At 39.3% G+C, this 18817-nt stretch overlaps 1 protein-coding gene across 2 annotated transcripts in view; it reads left to right on the top strand.

The window, feature by feature from the left end:
• The first annotated feature begins 2515 nt into the window (after positions 1 to 2515).
• slc26a3 (solute carrier family 26 member 3) overlaps positions 2516 to 18817 on the top strand; it is a 33342-nt gene continuing 17040 nt past the window's right edge. For both annotated transcript variants that reach the window (XM_062981704.1, XM_062981703.1), the window contains exons 1-11: positions 2516 to 2973; positions 6764 to 6903; positions 7029 to 7139; positions 7903 to 8072; positions 11640 to 11804; positions 12251 to 12403; positions 12740 to 12822; positions 15937 to 16084; positions 16181 to 16294; positions 16378 to 16455; positions 16931 to 17026. In XM_062981704.1, coding sequence (XP_062837774.1) covers positions 2843 to 2973; positions 6764 to 6903; positions 7029 to 7139; positions 7903 to 8072; positions 11640 to 11804; positions 12251 to 12403; positions 12740 to 12822; positions 15937 to 16084; positions 16181 to 16294; positions 16378 to 16455; positions 16931 to 17026 — 1389 coding nt within the window. In that variant the 5' untranslated portion in view covers positions 2516 to 2842. The remainder of the gene's footprint in view (positions 2974 to 6763; positions 6904 to 7028; positions 7140 to 7902; positions 8073 to 11639; positions 11805 to 12250; positions 12404 to 12739; positions 12823 to 15936; positions 16085 to 16180; positions 16295 to 16377; positions 16456 to 16930; positions 17027 to 18817) is intronic.

Consider the following 18817-nt stretch of genomic DNA (forward strand, 5'->3'; position numbering starts at 1 on the left):
GGGAGGAAAGAAGTCTAGGAAAGAGATGTGATACATAATAATTGCAAGAGCAATGAAACCAAGATAAAAAATTATTTAGACCCTTTCCACACAGGACAGGTTTCCCCTGACATTAAGTCTAGTCGTGTCCGACTCTGGGGGTTGGTGCTTATCTCCATTTCTAAGCCAAAGAGCCTGCGTTGTCCATAGACACCTACTAGATCATGTGGCCAGCATGACTGCATGTAGCACTGTTACCTTTCAGCAGAAGCCGTACCTATTAATTTGCATGTTTTTGAATTGCTAGGTTGGCAAAAGCTGGGGCTAATAGTGGGAGCTCACTCCGCTCCCCGGATTCGAACCGCCTACCTTTCCATCAGCAAGCTCACCAGCTCAGCAGTTTAACCCGTTGGCCCTTCCACACAGCTGCATAAAATCCACATTGAACTGGATTAAATGGCAGTGTGGACTCAGATAATCTAGTTCAAAGTAGATATTGTGGATTATCTGCCTTGATATTCTGGGTTACATGGCTGTGTGACAGGGCCCTAAGCCTATTAAGGTGTTTGTAAAATTCATACAGAAGCCACTTTGGCAAAATTGGGAAACTAGGGCCCCTTCTACACTGTCATATAAAATCCAGATTATCTGCTTTGAACTGGATTATATGGCAGTGTAGACTCATATAATCCAGTTCAAAGCAAAAAATGTGGATTATCTGCTTTGATAATCTGGATTATGTGATGATGTAGGAGAGGCCTAGATTGGAATCCCCACTCAGCCATGAAAGCCCACTAGCTGACCTTGGGCAAGTCACTGGATTATATGGCAGTGTAGACATATAATCCAGTTCAAAGCAAAAAATGTGGATTATCTGCTTTGATAACCTGGATTATATGGTGGTATAGGAGGGGCCTAGATTGGAATCCCCACTCAGCCATGAAAGCCCACTGGTTGACCTTGGGCAAATCGCTGGATTATATGGCAGTGTAGACTCGTATAATCCAGTTCAAAGCAAAAAATGTGGATTATCTACTTTGATAATCTGGATTATGTGATGATGTAGGAGAGGCCTAGATTGGAATCCCCACTCAGCTGTGAAAGCCCACTAGCTGACCTTGGGCAAGTCACTGGATTATATGGCGGTGTAGACATATAATCCAGTTCAAAGCAAAAAACGTGGATTATCTGCTTTGATAACCTGGATTATATGGTGGTGTAGGAGGGGCCTAGATTGGAATCCCCACTCAGCTGTGAAAGCCCACTGGTTGACCTTGGGCAATTCACTAGATTATATGGCAGTGTAGACTCATATAATCCAGTTCAAAGCAAAAAAAAAAGTGGATTATCTGCCTCACGCAAAGGCAAAGACAAAGACAAACCCCTTCAGAATAAATCTTGGCAAGAAATGCCTGTGCTGAGATTACTATGAAGCCCCTTCTATACTGCCATATAATCCAGCTCAAAGCAGATAATCTGGATTTTATATGGCAGCGTAAAAGGGGCCGGAGTCAGAAGTGGTGAGAAGACACCAACAACAACAAAATATCTATCCCCCTGTCTAGCTATATGCTAAAAGGAGGAAAGATATACAGTAGAGTCTCGCTTATCCAACCTAAACAGGCCAGCAGAATGTTGGATAAGCGAATATGTTGGATAATAAGGAGAGATTAAGGAAAAGCCTATTAAACATTAAATTAGGTTATGATTTTACAAATTAAGCACCAAAATATCATGTTATACAACAAATTTGACAGAAAAAAGTAGTTTAATACACAGTAATGCTATGTAGTAATTACTGTATTTACGAATTTAGCACCAAAATATCATGATATATTGAAAACATTGACTACAAAAATGCGTTGGATAATCCAGAACATTGGATAAGCGAGTGTTGGATAAGTGAGACTCTACTGTATTGGTCGTAGTATATCTACCATTAACCCAGGTGTTTATTTTTCTTAAAATTATAAATAAGAAAGAGAAAAATTATTAAAATTAAGCAATCAGAACGGCCAAAGATCCACAAACACAAAAATCATACACTTGAAAAGCCAGTATAAGGCTGGATCTGCACTGCCAAATAATCTAGATTATCAAAGCAGGTAATCCACATTATCTGCTTTGAACTCGATTATATACGTCTACTTCCATATAATCCAGTTACAGTATATGGATTTTATGTGGCAGTATAGAAGGAGCCTAGGAATGAGAATAACAAAACAAAACAAAAATAATAAAACACATACAATTTTCTCTCGTATAACAAATGAGTTAATTTTCCATATTTGAGGATGTCCTCATATTTTGCAAGGTCCAGTTTCCAAAAACCTCTTAAAGGAAACAACCGTTGATTGATAGAATTGTAAATCTCTATAGATCTAAATAAAAAGCCTGGGCTTGGATTACTGAATTGTCAGGAACACAAAGAGGATAAAATTTCATGGTTTGGGCCAAGTCCATCATTAACATTGACATAGTTATACAAATCTAGCTAAGCATTCATCCTTTCCCAGAAGACAGCAATGATCTTTTTTTCTCACCATTATGACTGGATTTTTTTAAAAAATACTTGATCTTTTTTATCTTTAGCTAGTGACTCAGAGATAAACAACCAGGCACTTACGGTTTACAGCTGTTTGGAGTGTGAAAAGGGAGGAGGAATGTTGTTGTAAAAACTAGATTTCAATGTCATAATCCGGTTTTGTTTGATCTTCAAAGGTGGTAATGCTCAACTTGGAGTTTACTCATCTGTGGAGTCCAAGATATTTTAAAAGCACGCTTTGCCATTTATTTTCAGAGTTTCTGGAGACATTATAATAAGGCAGAATCAAAACCCTGGCAGGAAGAATTTTCTGGAGAAATGGTGGAACCAGCTGGCAACCAGTATGTTGTGGCACGGCCAGTGTATTCAGACATCTTATTTGATCAAGAGCACGAGAAAGTGCATAGATATCACAAAACCTTCATGGATCACCTCCGAGTATGCTTTAGGTAAGAGCTCTTCTTTCGTAAACATTAATATTAGAGACAAAGAGTTATGTGCACGGGCTGTGTCCACAAGGCAGAATAATAATAATAATAATAATAATAATAATAATAATAATAATAATAATAATAATTCAAGATTGAACTCCAAAGACTCTGGCAGAAACCAGTGCAGGTGGTCCCGGTGGTGATGGGCACACTGGGTGCCGTGCCAAAAGATCTCAGCCGGCTTTTGGAAACAATAGACATTGACAAAATTACGATCTGCCAACTGCAAAAGGTCACCCTGCTGGGATCTGCACGCATCATCCGAAAATACATCACACAGTCCTAGACACTTGGGAAGTGTTTGACTTGTGGTTTTGTGAAACGAAATCCAGCATGTCTATCTTGTTTGCTGTGTCGTACAACGTCGTTGTGTCAATAATAATAATAATAATAATAATAATAATAGTTGTTGTTGTTGTTGTTGTATCCCACCTCCATCTCCCCAAAGAGACTTGGGGCAGCTCACATGGGAACAAGCCCAATCAACATAGATTAAAACATAGATCAGTAAAATTAACAACATTATAACCACATAAAACAACATCAACAGCAATTTAAAACCTGAACAGTAATAATTACTGGAAATTATAGCAGCTTGAGACCACATTGACTGCATGGCTCAATGCTATGAAATTCTGGGATTTGTGGTTTTGTGAGGGATTTACCTTTCTCTGCCACAGAGCCTTAATGCCATAACAAATTCCGAAGTGTGGATGGTCTCAATTTTTAACCATATTAATACAGTTTATATTATCATTTTCTGTAAAGAATTTCCAAATAAATTATTCCCAGTGAGTTTTCCATATTCTAGAAGGGCATGTTGAAATACAAAGTGCCTTCTATTTTATTCAGTCATGCTGTTCGCATCATGCTGAGAGTCACTGACATCTGGATGACAGAGCCAGTCCATCCGAAGTCCACAGAAAATATCTGGACCAGCTTGTTTTGGAAGAACAAAACCTTGGGCAAGTCCCACTATCTAAGACCCCTTCTACACTGCCAGATAACCCAGGTAATCAAATATCCACATTATCTGATTTGAACTGGGTTATCTTAGTCTACACTGCCATATAATCCAGTTCAAAGCAGATAATATGGATTTTATATGGCAGTGTACAAGGGGCCTCAGTCTCAAAAACAGCAAATCTTGCCAAGACAGTTTTGTGACAGGTTTGCCATAAGTTGGAAATGAAGGTACTCAACAGCAACAACAAATACACCTCTAGAGGATGATCTCCTGGGGCAAATAAGGAGAACAACCTGATTTCTTAATCCCTATCCATCTTGGCTTGACATCCAGGGAGGAATTGCAATTAGATCTCAAATACAACAAATTATTAAGGCATCTCTCAGGGAAAGAAACTTCCATCCTGTTTAAAAGAAGTCGTAGTTACTGCTGCTGAAAAAGCCCTCTCTGGATCCTCTGGACTTTAATCATTACAGACCAGTGTGTAACCTTCCTTTTTGGGCAAGGTGGTTGAAAAGGCAGTTGCCCTCCAACTCCAGGCAGTCTTGGATGATGTAGACTTCCTTGACCCATTTCAAACTGGCTTCAGAGCAGGATACAGAGTTGAGACTGCTATGGTCGCCTTAGTGCAGTGGTTCTCAACCCCAGATGTTTTGGCTTACAACTCCCAAAAATCCCAGTCAGTTTACCAGCTGAACCACTGCCTTAGTGGATGATCTCCAACTCAACAACGACATCCCTATTGATGCTTCTAGACCTCTCAGCAGCCTTCAATACCATGGGGTTACACTCCCCTGAAAGGTTGTGTTCACAACTTGGGAATCTCTCTCTCCAAGTGTCAGCCCAGGTAGATGCAACGGTCAGGAATGCTTACTATCATCTTCAGCTGATATTCTAGCTATGCTCCTTCCTAGATTTGGAGGACCTGAAGATAGTATTGCACACACTGCTAACCTCAAGGTTGGACTTCTGCAATGCACCTTTGTACCAAGCTCGGAAACTCCAACTAGTTCAAAAAGGGTTGGTTTTGACCTTTAAAACTATACATGGTTTTGGGTCCAGGTTACCTAAAGGATTGGCTTCTTCCATACAATCTATCCTGAGCACTTAGGCCCTCTGCGGGGTGGCTACTCCAACCAGCCAAAACCCGACTGGCAACCACCACCCAGAGGACCTTTTCATTCACCACCCCAAAACTCTGGAATGACCTGTTGGAAGAGCTCCAACAGCTAAATGAGCTGTTGGAATTTAAAAATAGTAATAATAATATAATAATAAAACTTTATTTACATACCGTCCTATCTCCCCGAAGGGACTCAGGGCACTGAGTCCTTCTAAAAACCTTTCCCTTTCAGCAGGCCTTACCCAGCCAGTTTTTAATAATAATAATAATAATAATAATAATAATAATAATAATAATAACAACAACAACAACAACTTTATTTTTATACCCCGCCCCATCTCCCCGAAGGGACTCGGGGCGGCTTACATGGGGCCAGGCCCGATAAAACAAACAAAACAGTAACAAAGCAATAAAACAATTATCCCAGTAAAAAACATCAACATAAATAAAAACATTTAAGCATGAATTTTAAACTCGTGTTCTTTGTTTAATCTGTTTTGTGTTTTTAATATGTATTTTATAGAAATATGTTTTAATATATATCTTTTTATAGAAATACATGTTAATATGTGTATTTGTGGTATTTTTACAATGTTCATGTTTTAATTATTCTGTAATCCACCTCGTGCCATGAGGAGAGGCAGGTAGAAAATAGAATTATTATTATTATTATTATTATTTTGCTAACACAAAAACACAGCAAACAAGATGTACAAGCTGGATTTTGTGTCACAAAATCGCAAGTCGAACACTTCCCAAGCATTTAGGACTGTGTGATGTATTTTGAATGATGCACGCAGATCCCAGTAGGGTGGCCTTTTGCAGTTGACAGATCGTGATTTTGTCAATGATTATTGTTTTCAAATTCTGGCTGAAATCTTTTGGCACGGCACCCAGTGTGCCGATTACCACTGGGACCACCTGCACTGGTTTATGCCAGAGCCTTTGCAGTTCGATTTTGAGGTCCTGATAACGGCTGAGTTTTTGCTGCTGTTTTTCATCAATTTGACTGTCTCCTGGTATGGCTACATCAATAATCCAAACGTTTAGATTATTATTATTATTATTATTATTATTATTATTATTATTATTATTATTATTATTATCAGAAACAGTACATATCCCAACAGTATGGAATGTTTGACAGAAGTGACTCTTGGAGCTAATTAGTCTACTTTCCAAATGCTAAAATGGGAATACTTTTGAGTGATTGGGCGAGGGGGGAGATGTTCCAAAAAAATTAACATGAAGGGACAACATAGGGTCCTTGTTCTCCCTTCACACTGTTTTCTATTATCAAACATGAGCTAGACAACCCTTTAGAGAATTGTTTCCTAGCATAGGTTGTAGAACCATTGTGCTCCCATTGAAGTTTGCTAAGCAAACTTAACCTGGTTATGGTATGGTTCTTGACTCCTTTATTAGTTACATTAGTTCTTCAAGGAAGTGCCTAATCAACCAACCAATCATTATATTATTTCTTGGGGGGGGGGGGGGAACAGAGCACTGATAGTGTCTACTGACTTTCCTGAATAAACTTTTATTACTAACCCTAGCAGCAGAATATAAATTTGAATCAAATATCTTTCTATTATATTGTTCTTTGTTCGATGTCACAAAAACATGAGCATTTAAGCTATTGCACGGTGTCTTTTCAGCTGCACTCCACAGAAGGCCAAGAAAATTGCTCTAAATTTGTTTCCTATCATCTCCTGGCTCCCTGCATATCGTGTTAAGGACTGGATCCTCAGTGACATTGTCTCAGGAATTAGCACGGGGCTGGTAGCTGTCTTACAAGGTAACCTATTTATTCATTTGTTATTTGACTAGTAAAGCATTCATCTCTATAGAAATCTCCATGCAGTCTCGAGTGTACTCATATATTCTTCAGTGTGATGTGAATTTCCTTCTCTTTCATTTCAGGTCTTGCCTTTGCTTTGCTGGTAAATATACCTCCAAGCTATGGACTGTATGCAGCCTTTTTCCCAGTAATTATCTATTTTTTCTTTGGCACTTCCAGACATATTTCAGTTGGTAAGTTGAGTGATATACTGATGTAAATTTGGGCTATGATATTTCCTCCAAGCATAGGAGCCTCCGGTAGCGCAGCATATTAAAGCGCTGAGCTGCTGAACTTGCAGACCGAAAGGTCGCAGGTTAAAATCCAGGGAGCGGAGTGAGCACCTGCTATTAGCCCCAGCTTCTGCTAACCTAGCAGTTCGAAAACTTTCAAATATGAGTAGATCAATAGGTACCGCTCCAACAGGAAAGTAACAGTGCTCCATGCAGTCATGCCGGCCACATGATCTTGGAGGTGTCTATGGACAACGCTGGCTCTTTAGCTTAGAAATGGAGATGAGCACCAACCCCCAGAGTCATACACGACTGGACTTAATGTCAGGGGGAAACCTTTACCTTTACCTATATAAATAATCTCACACTGAGATTTTACACTATAGCATGACATACCCTCCAACATTTCGTAAAGGAAAACCAGGACATGCATGGTAAAAATTCTCATAGACTAACTTTTAAGAAAGTTCCTATGCATTGTTTCCAGGGAAGTGGGTTGGCAATATTAGGGTAAGAGTAAATCACTGTCAGGGCAAAAAAAAAAAAAAAAAAGCATGACTTTAAAGGAAAATTTGGTGAGAAATCCATTAGGGGTGAAATTAGTCATTAACCTATTTGCCTTTTCAGACTTAAGCATCCATATCGTACATCTCCTCCATTGACAGAATGTTCTAAGCTACAAACAAAGATTAATGTTTCCTCTTGTGACACTTATACCACACAGGTCCTTTCCCTGTCCTGAGCTTGATGGTAGGAGCAGCAGTTTTGAGAATTGTCCCAGATACACCTGAAGACAGCATAGTTGACAGCAATGCCACACAAAACGATTCATTGATTGATCAGAAAAGAGTAATGGTAGCCGCATCTGTGACTGTCCTTGCTGGCATCATTCAGGTGGGTATTTCCGGAACAATATATTGAATGAAGGGTGGGGGAGATGTAGCTCTCCAGAATTTTTGAATTACAACTTCCATTCCTGATTTACCTATTCATCAACCATGAGTCACGCCATAAAATTTATCACGAGTAGAAAGCAAGGATGTTGTACAAATGGGCCTGAAATGCAAGTCGTTCAAATTGACTTCATCTCCATGTTTGACATTGGAAAAGCCTCTCATATGGAACATAGTGATAACGTTCATCTCAACAAAATAACAAAGCTATCAGTGTGGATTCTCTGTACGGAGCAAGGAGTAGGGAGAGTCAAGAGGCTGGAAAACTGAGAGCCCATCCAGACCAACCTTTAACCCGAGACCTGTCTCAGTTTTACCGGAGGCATCTAAATGATGCCTCCGGTAAAACCAAATGAATTCGGTAGAAAGCAGGATTTCCCTGCACTGTTCCGAATTAATTAGATACCTGGTAGGACCTGGATCTTCAATAAGATCTGGACCTTACAAGGTGTGGGCCCTATATAGATTGGGCTGGAGGGACTGCATCACATGATGCCCAGGCCCCATCTACATACCCATCTTGGTTTTCGGGGTTCATGAGCCTAAAATATTGAGAGCACACCTGGCCCCTCCCCCGAAACCCCAAAACAAGCCTTAAAGTGTAACAAAACCATACCTGTCCACCATTAAGGTACTTCTTGAGTCCTCCTGGTGCATAGAAATGATGCGCCAGGAGATGCTGGGAGGGGACGATTTTCCCTCTCCACCTCCAGTCTCCTGGAGCATCATTTCTATGTATCAAGAGGACTCAAGGAGTACTTTTATGGCTGCCGAGCACGTTTAGAAAAATTTCAAGCATAATTTGGGTGGCTTCTGGGTGGCTGGGTGCCATCTCTGTAATTACTGAGATGGCATCTAGACACCCTGCCTGGAAAAAAACCCAGGTTTGGGGAAGCTTGTGAGGACAAAAACGTATTTTTAACCCACTTCAGCATGGGTTTTACCCCTGTCTAGAAGCTCCCTTAGGCAACAGTTTGTTGTTGGAATGTGTCCAGATGAGGGTGACTAAAATGATCAAGGGTCTGGAGAACAAACCCTATGAGCAGTGGCTTAAAGAGCTGGGTATGTTTAGTCTGCAGAAGAGAAGGCTGAGGGGAGACATGATAGTCATATATAAAGATGTGAGGGGAAGTCATAGAGAGGAGCAAGCAAGCTTGTTTTCTACTTCCCTGGAGACTAGGACTCGGAACAACAGCTTCAAACTACAGGAAAGTAGGTTCCACCTGATCATTAGGAAGAACTTCCTGACTGTGAGAGCTGTTCAGCAGTGGAACTTTCTGCCCTGGAGTGTGTGGAGCTCCTTCTTTGGAAGTTTTTAAGCAGAGGCTGGATGGCCATCTGTCGGGGGTGCTTTGAATGTGATTTTCCTGCTTCTTGGCATGGGGTTGGACTGGATGACCCACAAGGTCTTTTCCAACTCTATGATTCTATGATTCCATGCAAGTGCCAAAGGACTGGTGTAGTTAAAGGCACAAGCAATGAATCAAGAAACCCCAGGTTGAAATTTCAGCTCAGCAATGAACTCATTGGGTACCCATATCTCTGAGTCGGTATGTCTACACTGATCTCTTAGCACAAAGGGGAGCGGAATCAGCTCCATGGTGGCTAAACCTTTCTGTGGAGCCAGGCCTTTCCAGATGAATGAAAATAGGCACTGCCAGTCGGATTTTTTTTTGTAATACTTGACTAATAACTTCAGTGGCCAGAGGTTATGGATATCTTTAATATGGTGCTTGTTGTAAGTTTAAAAATTGTTTTATTTGATATCTTAATTGGGTTTTTATATCGGGATATGATGTTTTAATTACCGGCATATGCCAGACTTAGCTTATGCCTAGTGGCAATGGCACAGGCATTCATTAGCTATATACATTTGGGCAACATACTCCAGTGCACATGAGATAACCTCAGAACTAGTATGTGAAGTGCTTTCAGCACATAAAAGAGTAATATGTGGATGTTACGTACAGTAAAGTCTCACTTATTCAACATAAACAGGCCGACAGAACTTTGGATAAGCGAAAATGTTGGATAAAAAGGATAATAATGTTGGATAAAAATGTTGGATAATAAGGAGGGGTTAAGGAAAAGCCTATTAAACGTCAAATTACGTGATGATTTTACAAATTAAGCACCAAAACATCATGTTTTACAACAAATCGACAGAAAAAGCAGTTCAATACATGGTAACATTATGTAGTAATTACTGAATTTACAAATTTAACACCAAAGCATCACAATGTATTGAAAACATTAACTACAAAAACATTAACTACTAAAAAAATTGATTACAAATAAAGATAGAATTGCATAAAATGAACTTACAGGAACAACTCTGTCAGAAGTTAAATCTGTAAAAAGCTCAGTCCTTGCTGCCTAGAGAAAAAGCTGTGGGTCAAAATGGGCCTCTAATATAGGCCATTCAATTAAATTGGAAGATTGGGAAAGAAGCTGGAATAAAAAACTGAAATATACGTACGTGTATGACATAAAAGAGAACTGGTACAAAATGATGTATCTATGGTATATAACCCCTCAAAAATTGGCTAGATGATACAAAAATCTACAGGACAAATGTTGGAAATGTGAGACCCAGGAGGGATCATTTCTCCACATGTGGTGGTCATGTAAAATAGCAAATCATTATTGGGGGAAAAAATTCATGAAAAAAAAAAAACAGGAAACATTGAAAATAAAAATGCGAATGAAACCAGAATACTTCCTTTTAGGAATGATAGACGTAGAAATAGATTTAAATAAAGACATATTGTTTAACTACCTGGCAACAGCAGCAAGAATAGTTTACGCAAGAAATTGGAAACAGAAAGAAATTTCATCAGTAGAAGATTGGCTACTTAACATATTAGACATTATGAATATGGACAACTTAACACAACAGCTTAAAAATAACCAAGGGTCCCAAGAAAAACAACAGATTGGACATTAGTCAAAGAAAACACGAAACAAGTAAAATGAAAATAATAATTAAACTATAGGAAAACAAAATCAAATGGGAGGTTCGAGACAGAGAAGATTAAACTACAAATAAAGACTGTTAATCTCTAGGAAAGAGATTGGAGGTCAAGAAACTCCCCCACTTACTATCCCCATGCTTACTCTTTGACCACCCTTATGCCCTGGCTTTTAAAAATTTTATCTACCCATCCCTCTCTATACCCTTGCAATATACTCACCTTTTTCCTATGTTTTTCTTTCCCTTTCTTCTGTTGTTTTATCATATTTTATTGGAAAACCTTAATACAAATTATTACAAAAAAGAAACAGCTATGGATCTGGGTGGGAGGCAGACTGTGTTGGATAATACAGAACGCTGGATAATCGAAGGTTAGATAAGTGAGACTCTACTGTATTATTATTAGGGGCCAAGCACAGTCTAAAAATCACCTGCTTGGTGATGAATTTGTGATGACCTTTCTTTTGGTTTTACTATGGTTTTTGTATTAAATATGTACATATATCCAAACACAATATGTTTCTTGTATTCCAGCTGCTGTTGGGTGTCCTGCGGATTGGTTTCATAGTTATGTATTTATCTCAATCATTAATAAGTGGATTTACAACAGCTGCAGCTATCCATGTGGTAATGTCTCAGCTGAAATTCATATTTCAACTGCCAGTTCCTGGTTATAATACACCATTGGGAATTATATGGGTAAGTATCTCAAACTCATGTGTGATTATACCTCAGAGAACCTCTCTGGGTTTTATTTTTGTAAAATAGTAAACCACAAGAAATGTACGTACAAGAGTGCTGTTTGTCTCAATCCTACAAAAGCCACCATTTTCTCAGTCTTCACAGAGCCCTTCCACACAGCCATATATAACCAGAAATATCAAGGCAGATAATCCACAATATCTGCTTTGAACTGGATTATATGAGTCTACACTGCCATATAATTCAGCTCAAATCACATAATCTGGATTTTATATGGCAATGTGGATGGGGCTTTAGTCCTTGTCTTGCATTCTAACCACTACATAATGCTGGATCTGGTCCCTAGGTTGCTAAATCTTTATATTCCATATGAAATTTCAGAATGCTATGTATGTTATTGCTATCCATTGTAACATTCTGTTTCTCTTTCCATTCTGTAACAGGTACTAAGAGATGTTTTCAGTCAAATAACAAATACAAACATTGCCGATCTCGTCACGTCACTTATAATCCTGGTCATTGTATTTGTGGTCAAAGAAATCAATGAACGCTACAAAGCCAAGCTCCCAGCACCTATTCCCATCGAACTCATTGTGGTAAAGATTTTGGTTTGTTTTTTTAAAAAATGGTTCCAGGGTAGATTATTGTTTAAGAACCTCCCCTCCCACATAATACACACATGCACCTATAGCATTGAGCCATGGCAGTTAAAGTAGTTTCAAACAGCATTCATTCTACAATGTAGATGCACCCATATTCAGCGGTACATCATGGGACCGTATCAAATTATCGTCAAGAAGTCCAGCTTATCTACATTAATATCACACTGGAATGTTCAGTAATATAAAAACAAATAATTGTCTAATTATACTGCTAACAAAGAGAGGAAAATCATGAGAATCACCTCACTGAAATGTTGTGCTTCTTTTCAGACAGTCATAGCAACTGGTCTATCCTATGCCTTCGAATTTGATAAAAAATTTGGGGTAGCCATTGTGGGAAAGCTAGAAGCAGGGTAAGTTATATTGTTTACCCTATAATGGCAGGCTGCATCTTTTGTATAAATTACTTTGTTATATGTGTAAGTTGTGGGAGGAATGTTTTGTCATACCATAACTGAAATTTCAAAGATAGTTGAAATACCTGGAATAGCGAAGAGATGGAAAATTGAGAGGAAGGGACTGCTGTCTGTGTATATATTCTCTGATGGTTTTATAGATCTATATATATAAAAGAGTGATGGAATCCCAGCGACCAACAAAACAACAAAACTAAACACCCCACAACATAGAAAATTGACAGCACAACCCCTCATCCATGCCTCTAGGTTGATACAACAAAAAGAAAAGAAAAATAAAGTCCTAATTAGAAGTAGAGGAAGCATTGTTTTTATCCAATTGCTGCCAGTTAGAAGGCTAAACTCCGCCCACTTGGTCTCCTAGCAACCCATGCAGCCCAGGGGACAGGCAGAGTTAGGCCTCACTTAGGCCTCTTCCACACTGCCTATAAAATACAGATTATCTGATTTTAACTGGATTATATGGCAGTGTAGACTCAAGGCCCTTCCACACAGCTATATAACCCATTTATAATGGACAATGTCAGAGGAAAACTTTTATCCTTTACCTTGACTACCACCAATTCCTCAATACTTTATTTCCCATACCACCATACTTTGCCACAGCAACGTGTGGCAGGGCACAGCTAGTATGGTTATAAAGTCTGAAATGCATTATATGGCCATTGTAGGCTCATATAATGCAGTTGGAACTGCATCAAACTGCATACTAACCATATAATGCAGTTCAGGCTGCATTATATGGCAGTGTAGATCCAGCCTAAGCAAGCAGCCCTGGTTGGATTGGATACCACCTAGGCCCTTCTAGGCTGGATCTACACTGCGCTTTATCCCAGGATCTGATCCCAGATTATCTGTTTATCCCAGACTATCATACTTCTGCACAATTTTACTCTCTGAATATCCAGTTATTATTATTGTCCAGGTTTTCAATTTTGCTGTGTTGTATGTTGTTTTATATTTTTTACAACGTTTTAATTTTATGGATCTGTGTTTTAAACTTGTCCCTATGTGAGCCGCCCTGAGTCCCTTCAGGGAGATGAAGGCGGGATACAAAAATAAAGTATTATTTTTGTATCGCCGGGCTGTGGCGCAGGCTGGTGAGCAGCCTGCTGCAATAAATCACTCTGACCATGAGGTCATGAGTTCGAGGCCAGCCCGTGGCAGGGTGAGCACCCGTCAATTAAAAAAATAAAAAAATAGCCCCTGCTCGTTGCTGACCTAGCAACCCGAAAGATAGTTGCATCCATCAAGTAGGAAATAAGGTACCACTTATAAAGTGGGGAGGCAAATTTAACTAATTTACGACGTTGGAATGAGGAAGTGCCGTCACAGTGGATGATGAAGCAGCTGCTCCCCCCTGTGGCCAGAATCGAACATCCCCTCAGGAGAAGGTTAAATTGCCTCTGCGTCTGTCTCTGTCTCAGTTCTATATGTATATGGGCATTGAATGTTTCCCCTATGTGTATATAATGTGATCCGCCCTGAGTCCCCTTCGGGGTGAGAAGGGCGGAACATAAATACTGTAAATAAATAAATAAATGAATTATTATTAGTATTATTATTATTATTGGCAGTGTAGACTCATATAATCCAGTTCAAAGTGGATAATCTGGGCTATCCTATGCCTTCAAATTTGATGAAAAATTTGGGGTAGCCATTGTGGAAGAACTAGAAGCGGGCTGTGGCAGCTGGTTAGTAGCCATTTGCAATAAATCACTACTGACCAAGAAGCCAGCCCGGGTCAGAGTAAGCTCCCAACCATTAATAGTCTATGTGTTGTCAAATAATAATAATAATAATAATAATAATAATAATAATTTTGTATCCCGCCTCCATCTCCCCGAAGGGACTTGGGGCAGCTACCACGCGGCCAAGCCCAAACAATTACAATAAAACAACATAAAATACATACAAGACACACAACAACTTCCAATAAAATGCCTATACAATAACAAAGTAAAGGCTTTTGAAGGCTTTCATGGCTGGGTTGTGTCCTCACAACCTCTGAGGATGCCTGCCATAGATGTGGGTGAAACGTCAGGAGATAATGCTTCTGGAACATGGCCATACAGCCCGGAAAACACACAACAACCCCATTAATCGTCTAACTTTCTATTGATCTATGCAGCCCGAAAGACAGCTGCATTTGTCAAGAAGAAAATTTAGGTACCACTTTATGTGGGGAGGCTAATTTAATGAATTTACGACACCACAAAACCTTTCAGCAGCATGTGGAAAAATGAGGAAGTACTCCATCAAGGACTCAGTGTCACAAGTGGACGGTGAAGCAGCAGCTCCCCCTCTGGCTGGAATCAAGCATACCCTCATGAAGCCGGAAGCTGGAATGTTAAATTGCCTCTGTGTCTGTGTATATATGTTGTATGTCTAATGGCATTGAATGTTAGCCACGTATATGTGCATTGTGATCTGCCTTGTGTGTTTTTGCATTTGATATTACTGTATGCTGGTTTTATATCTGTAAGCCGCCCCGAGTCCCTCTGGGGAGATGGTGGCGGGGTACAAAAATAAAATAATAATAATAATAATTATTATTATTATTATTATTATTATTATTATTGAGTCCCCTTTGGGGTGAGAAGGGCGGAATATAAATAAAAAATAAATAAATAATCTGAGATCAGATCCTGAGATAGAGGGCAGTGTAAATCCAGCCCTACACTGCCATATAAAATCTAGATTATCTGCTTTGGACTGGGCTATATGGCAGTGAGGATTCATATAATCCAGTTGAAAGCAGGTAATATGGATTATCTGTTTTGATAATCTGAATTATATGGCAGTGTAGAAGGGCCCTAGAAATGCCAGATATTATAGAGCCGAACAGAGGCACAAACTCTTGCCTTAGAAAACCCTATGAAATTCATGCGGTCGCCATGGGGTGACTTGAAAGCACGTACACATACATTGTATATTCATTTTATGTGACATGAGAACTGGTTGTAGGAAATTACCTGCTGATAACATTTTATGCACACACATAACCTACTGGTTTTTAAAGCGCTTCTCTTGCTTCACTTTCACTTTTAGGTTCCAGGCTCCCGTTGCACCTGATGGGAATATCCTCCAAAGCTGTTTGGGTGATGGTTTCTCCATTGCCATTGTTGGTTTCGCTGTAGCCTTCTCCGTAGCTAAAGTGTATTCCATCAAGCACGATTACGCCATTGATGCCAACCAGGTAATCGCTCTACATCTTTCTATTGATCTGTCCCTATGCCAGTCAAAGAAACATTTGGGTTGGTTGGTAATACAATTGTTTTGATTCTTTTTAAAGGAACTAATCGCCTTTGGAATAGGCAACATTTTTGGTGGTTCATTCAAAGGATTTGCTGCAAGCACGTCACTGTCGAGGTCTGGTGTACAGGAAAGCACAGGAGGCAAAACACAGGTATTGCATAACCAAGACTTATTTACCAGTGGATAGTGTATATTCTAGGATGAAGTTTTACAATGGACTTTTTTCTCATTCAGATTGCTGGACTCCTCTCAGCAGTTATTGTCATGATTGTCATCCTTGCCATTAGTCATCTCTTGGAACCACTGCAGAAGGTAATGGATTTTCTGCACAGCAACAGTCTCTTTCTTCTTCATCCAAAAAACAACTTGTTGTTCAATAACAACGCCGTTTATTCTTTCTTATAAGACAGATGGGAAATTGTGTTATTTTCAGTAGAAACCGATGCCATAAATGATTGCCAAATATTCCCTGAATTTAAATGCAGTTTAATACTGAGATCTAGTACCAATATAATTACGGGATTGGTGACTGTTTAAGACAGAGTGGAAAAGGCATGGCCCACCACATATTGTCGGACTGAGATCTCCATCTGTACTATCCATTGTAAAGTCAAGGATTATGGGAACTGAAATTTTTAGAACCCATAATCCTTGACCTTACAACGGATAAGGTAGGTGGGAATCTCAGTCAGATAATATGTGGTGGACCCGTCTAAGTATTAATTTCTCTCTTTAAAAACTTGAAAGCTTTAAAGTGTATTATGGTGTTGTTGTTTTCCACCACCAGTCCGTCCTTGCAGCTCTGGCTCTTGGCAATTTAAAAGGAATGCTGATGCAGTTCAAAGAGATTGGAGTTTTGTGGAAAAAGGACAAGTATGACTGTGTAAGTACATAATGATTTAAAAAAACCAGCATGAAATCCTGGTGCAATTCCATTTGTGATTGGTTAGAAGTACATGCAAGTAATACTGTAAATCACAATTTTACAAATCAGCATCAGGGCTTTAGTGAATTCTCTTTCATGCACAAAATATTGTGTATAAAAATACCTTTAGGTTATATGGATAAGAGGTATATGAAAATAAATGTGTTTTGTATTTTTATTCTTGGGTCCTAAGTCCAAAATATCTCATTATGTATATGCAAGTATTCCAAAATCCAAAAATAATCTAACAATTCTGATTGTAGGCATTTTGAATAAGGGATAGTTTACCTGTGCACTCAGAGTTACCAGAGAAAGAAATGAACATATAATTAGGCATGACTATTCCTATGATTTGCCCCTGGTGGTGCAGCAGGTTAAACTGCTGAGCTGTTGAACTTGCTAACCGAAAGACCAGCGGTTTGAATTCAGGGAGCGGGATGAGCTCCCGCTATTAGCCCCAGCTTCTGCCAACCTAGCAGTTCGAAAACATGCAAATGTGAGTAAATCAATACGTACTGCTCTGGCGGGAAGGTAACAGCGCACCATGTAGTCATGCTGACCACATGACCTTGGAGGAGTCTATGGACGGCACTGGCTCTCCGGCTTAGAAATGGAGATGAGCACTAACCCTCAGAGTCAAAAATAACTAGACTTAATGTCAGGGGAAGACCTTTACCTTTATCTATTTTGATTTAAATTAAAAGTCCTTTAATTTAGATACTGTGTTTTTCCAGATTTCTGGCAACACCTGTGTTTTAAAGTTGTTTTTGGAGAAAGGAATTCGAATACTATCTGGAAAATGTATAGTATCCCTTTTAGTTTTTTGTCCTAAGTAGCTTATGACACTCTGTTTTGATTTTGATTGTCTCAAAGAACATAATGCACAACATGATTATGATAATAATAACAACAACAACACTTTATTTATATCCCACCCTTCTCCCCAAAGAGACTCAGAGTGGATTACAATATATATAAACAGACACAGGCAAACATTCAGTGCCTTGTTACATGACATACAATAAGACACAAATACACAAACAAAGGCAAAGGCTTCTCCTTTCATTTCCAGCTCTGGAAGCGGTACTCCTTCTCCATTTCCAAGCCAAAGAGCTTGCATCCCTAGACACCTCCTGGTCGTGTGGCCGGCATGACTGCTTGAGGCATCTTTTGCCTTTTCCCACCAGAGCAGTATCTATTGATCTACTCACATTCGTATGTTTTTGAACTGATAGGTTGACAGGAGCTAGGGCTAACAACGGGAGCTCACCCCATCCCACAGATTCAAACTGCCAATCTTCAGGTCAGCAGTTCAGCAGCACAAGGATTTAACTCATTGTGTCCAAGGGCTATCTCTCTGTTCCCTAAAACTCTATTGAACAAAAAACGGGACCCAAGAAAGAGGCAGATAATCCACATTATCTGCTTTGAGCTGGATTATATGAGTCTACACTGCCATATAATCCAAAGTAGATAATCTGGATTTTATATGGAAATATAGAAGGTGCCAAATTATTATGTTCCTTACATCTCTAGTCAAAGATCACTCTAGTCAATGTCTAAATCTAAACCCTAAGTGATAAACTTTATGACTACATATATCTTCTGTTAATCATCCACAGAGCATGAGAAATTTATGTTGGCTAGGAAATCTGGGAATTATGATCCAAAAAGTAACTTTCCAAACTCTGATCCTTGCTACTACCTTTAGCATGGCTTCTCTCCTCAACTCACTCTTTTACCATACTT

This window comes from Anolis carolinensis, chromosome 5 (genome assembly GCF_035594765.1).
Source record: "Anolis carolinensis isolate JA03-04 chromosome 5, rAnoCar3.1.pri, whole genome shotgun sequence".
NCBI classification, from domain to species: Eukaryota; Metazoa; Chordata; class Lepidosauria; order Squamata; family Dactyloidae; genus Anolis; species Anolis carolinensis.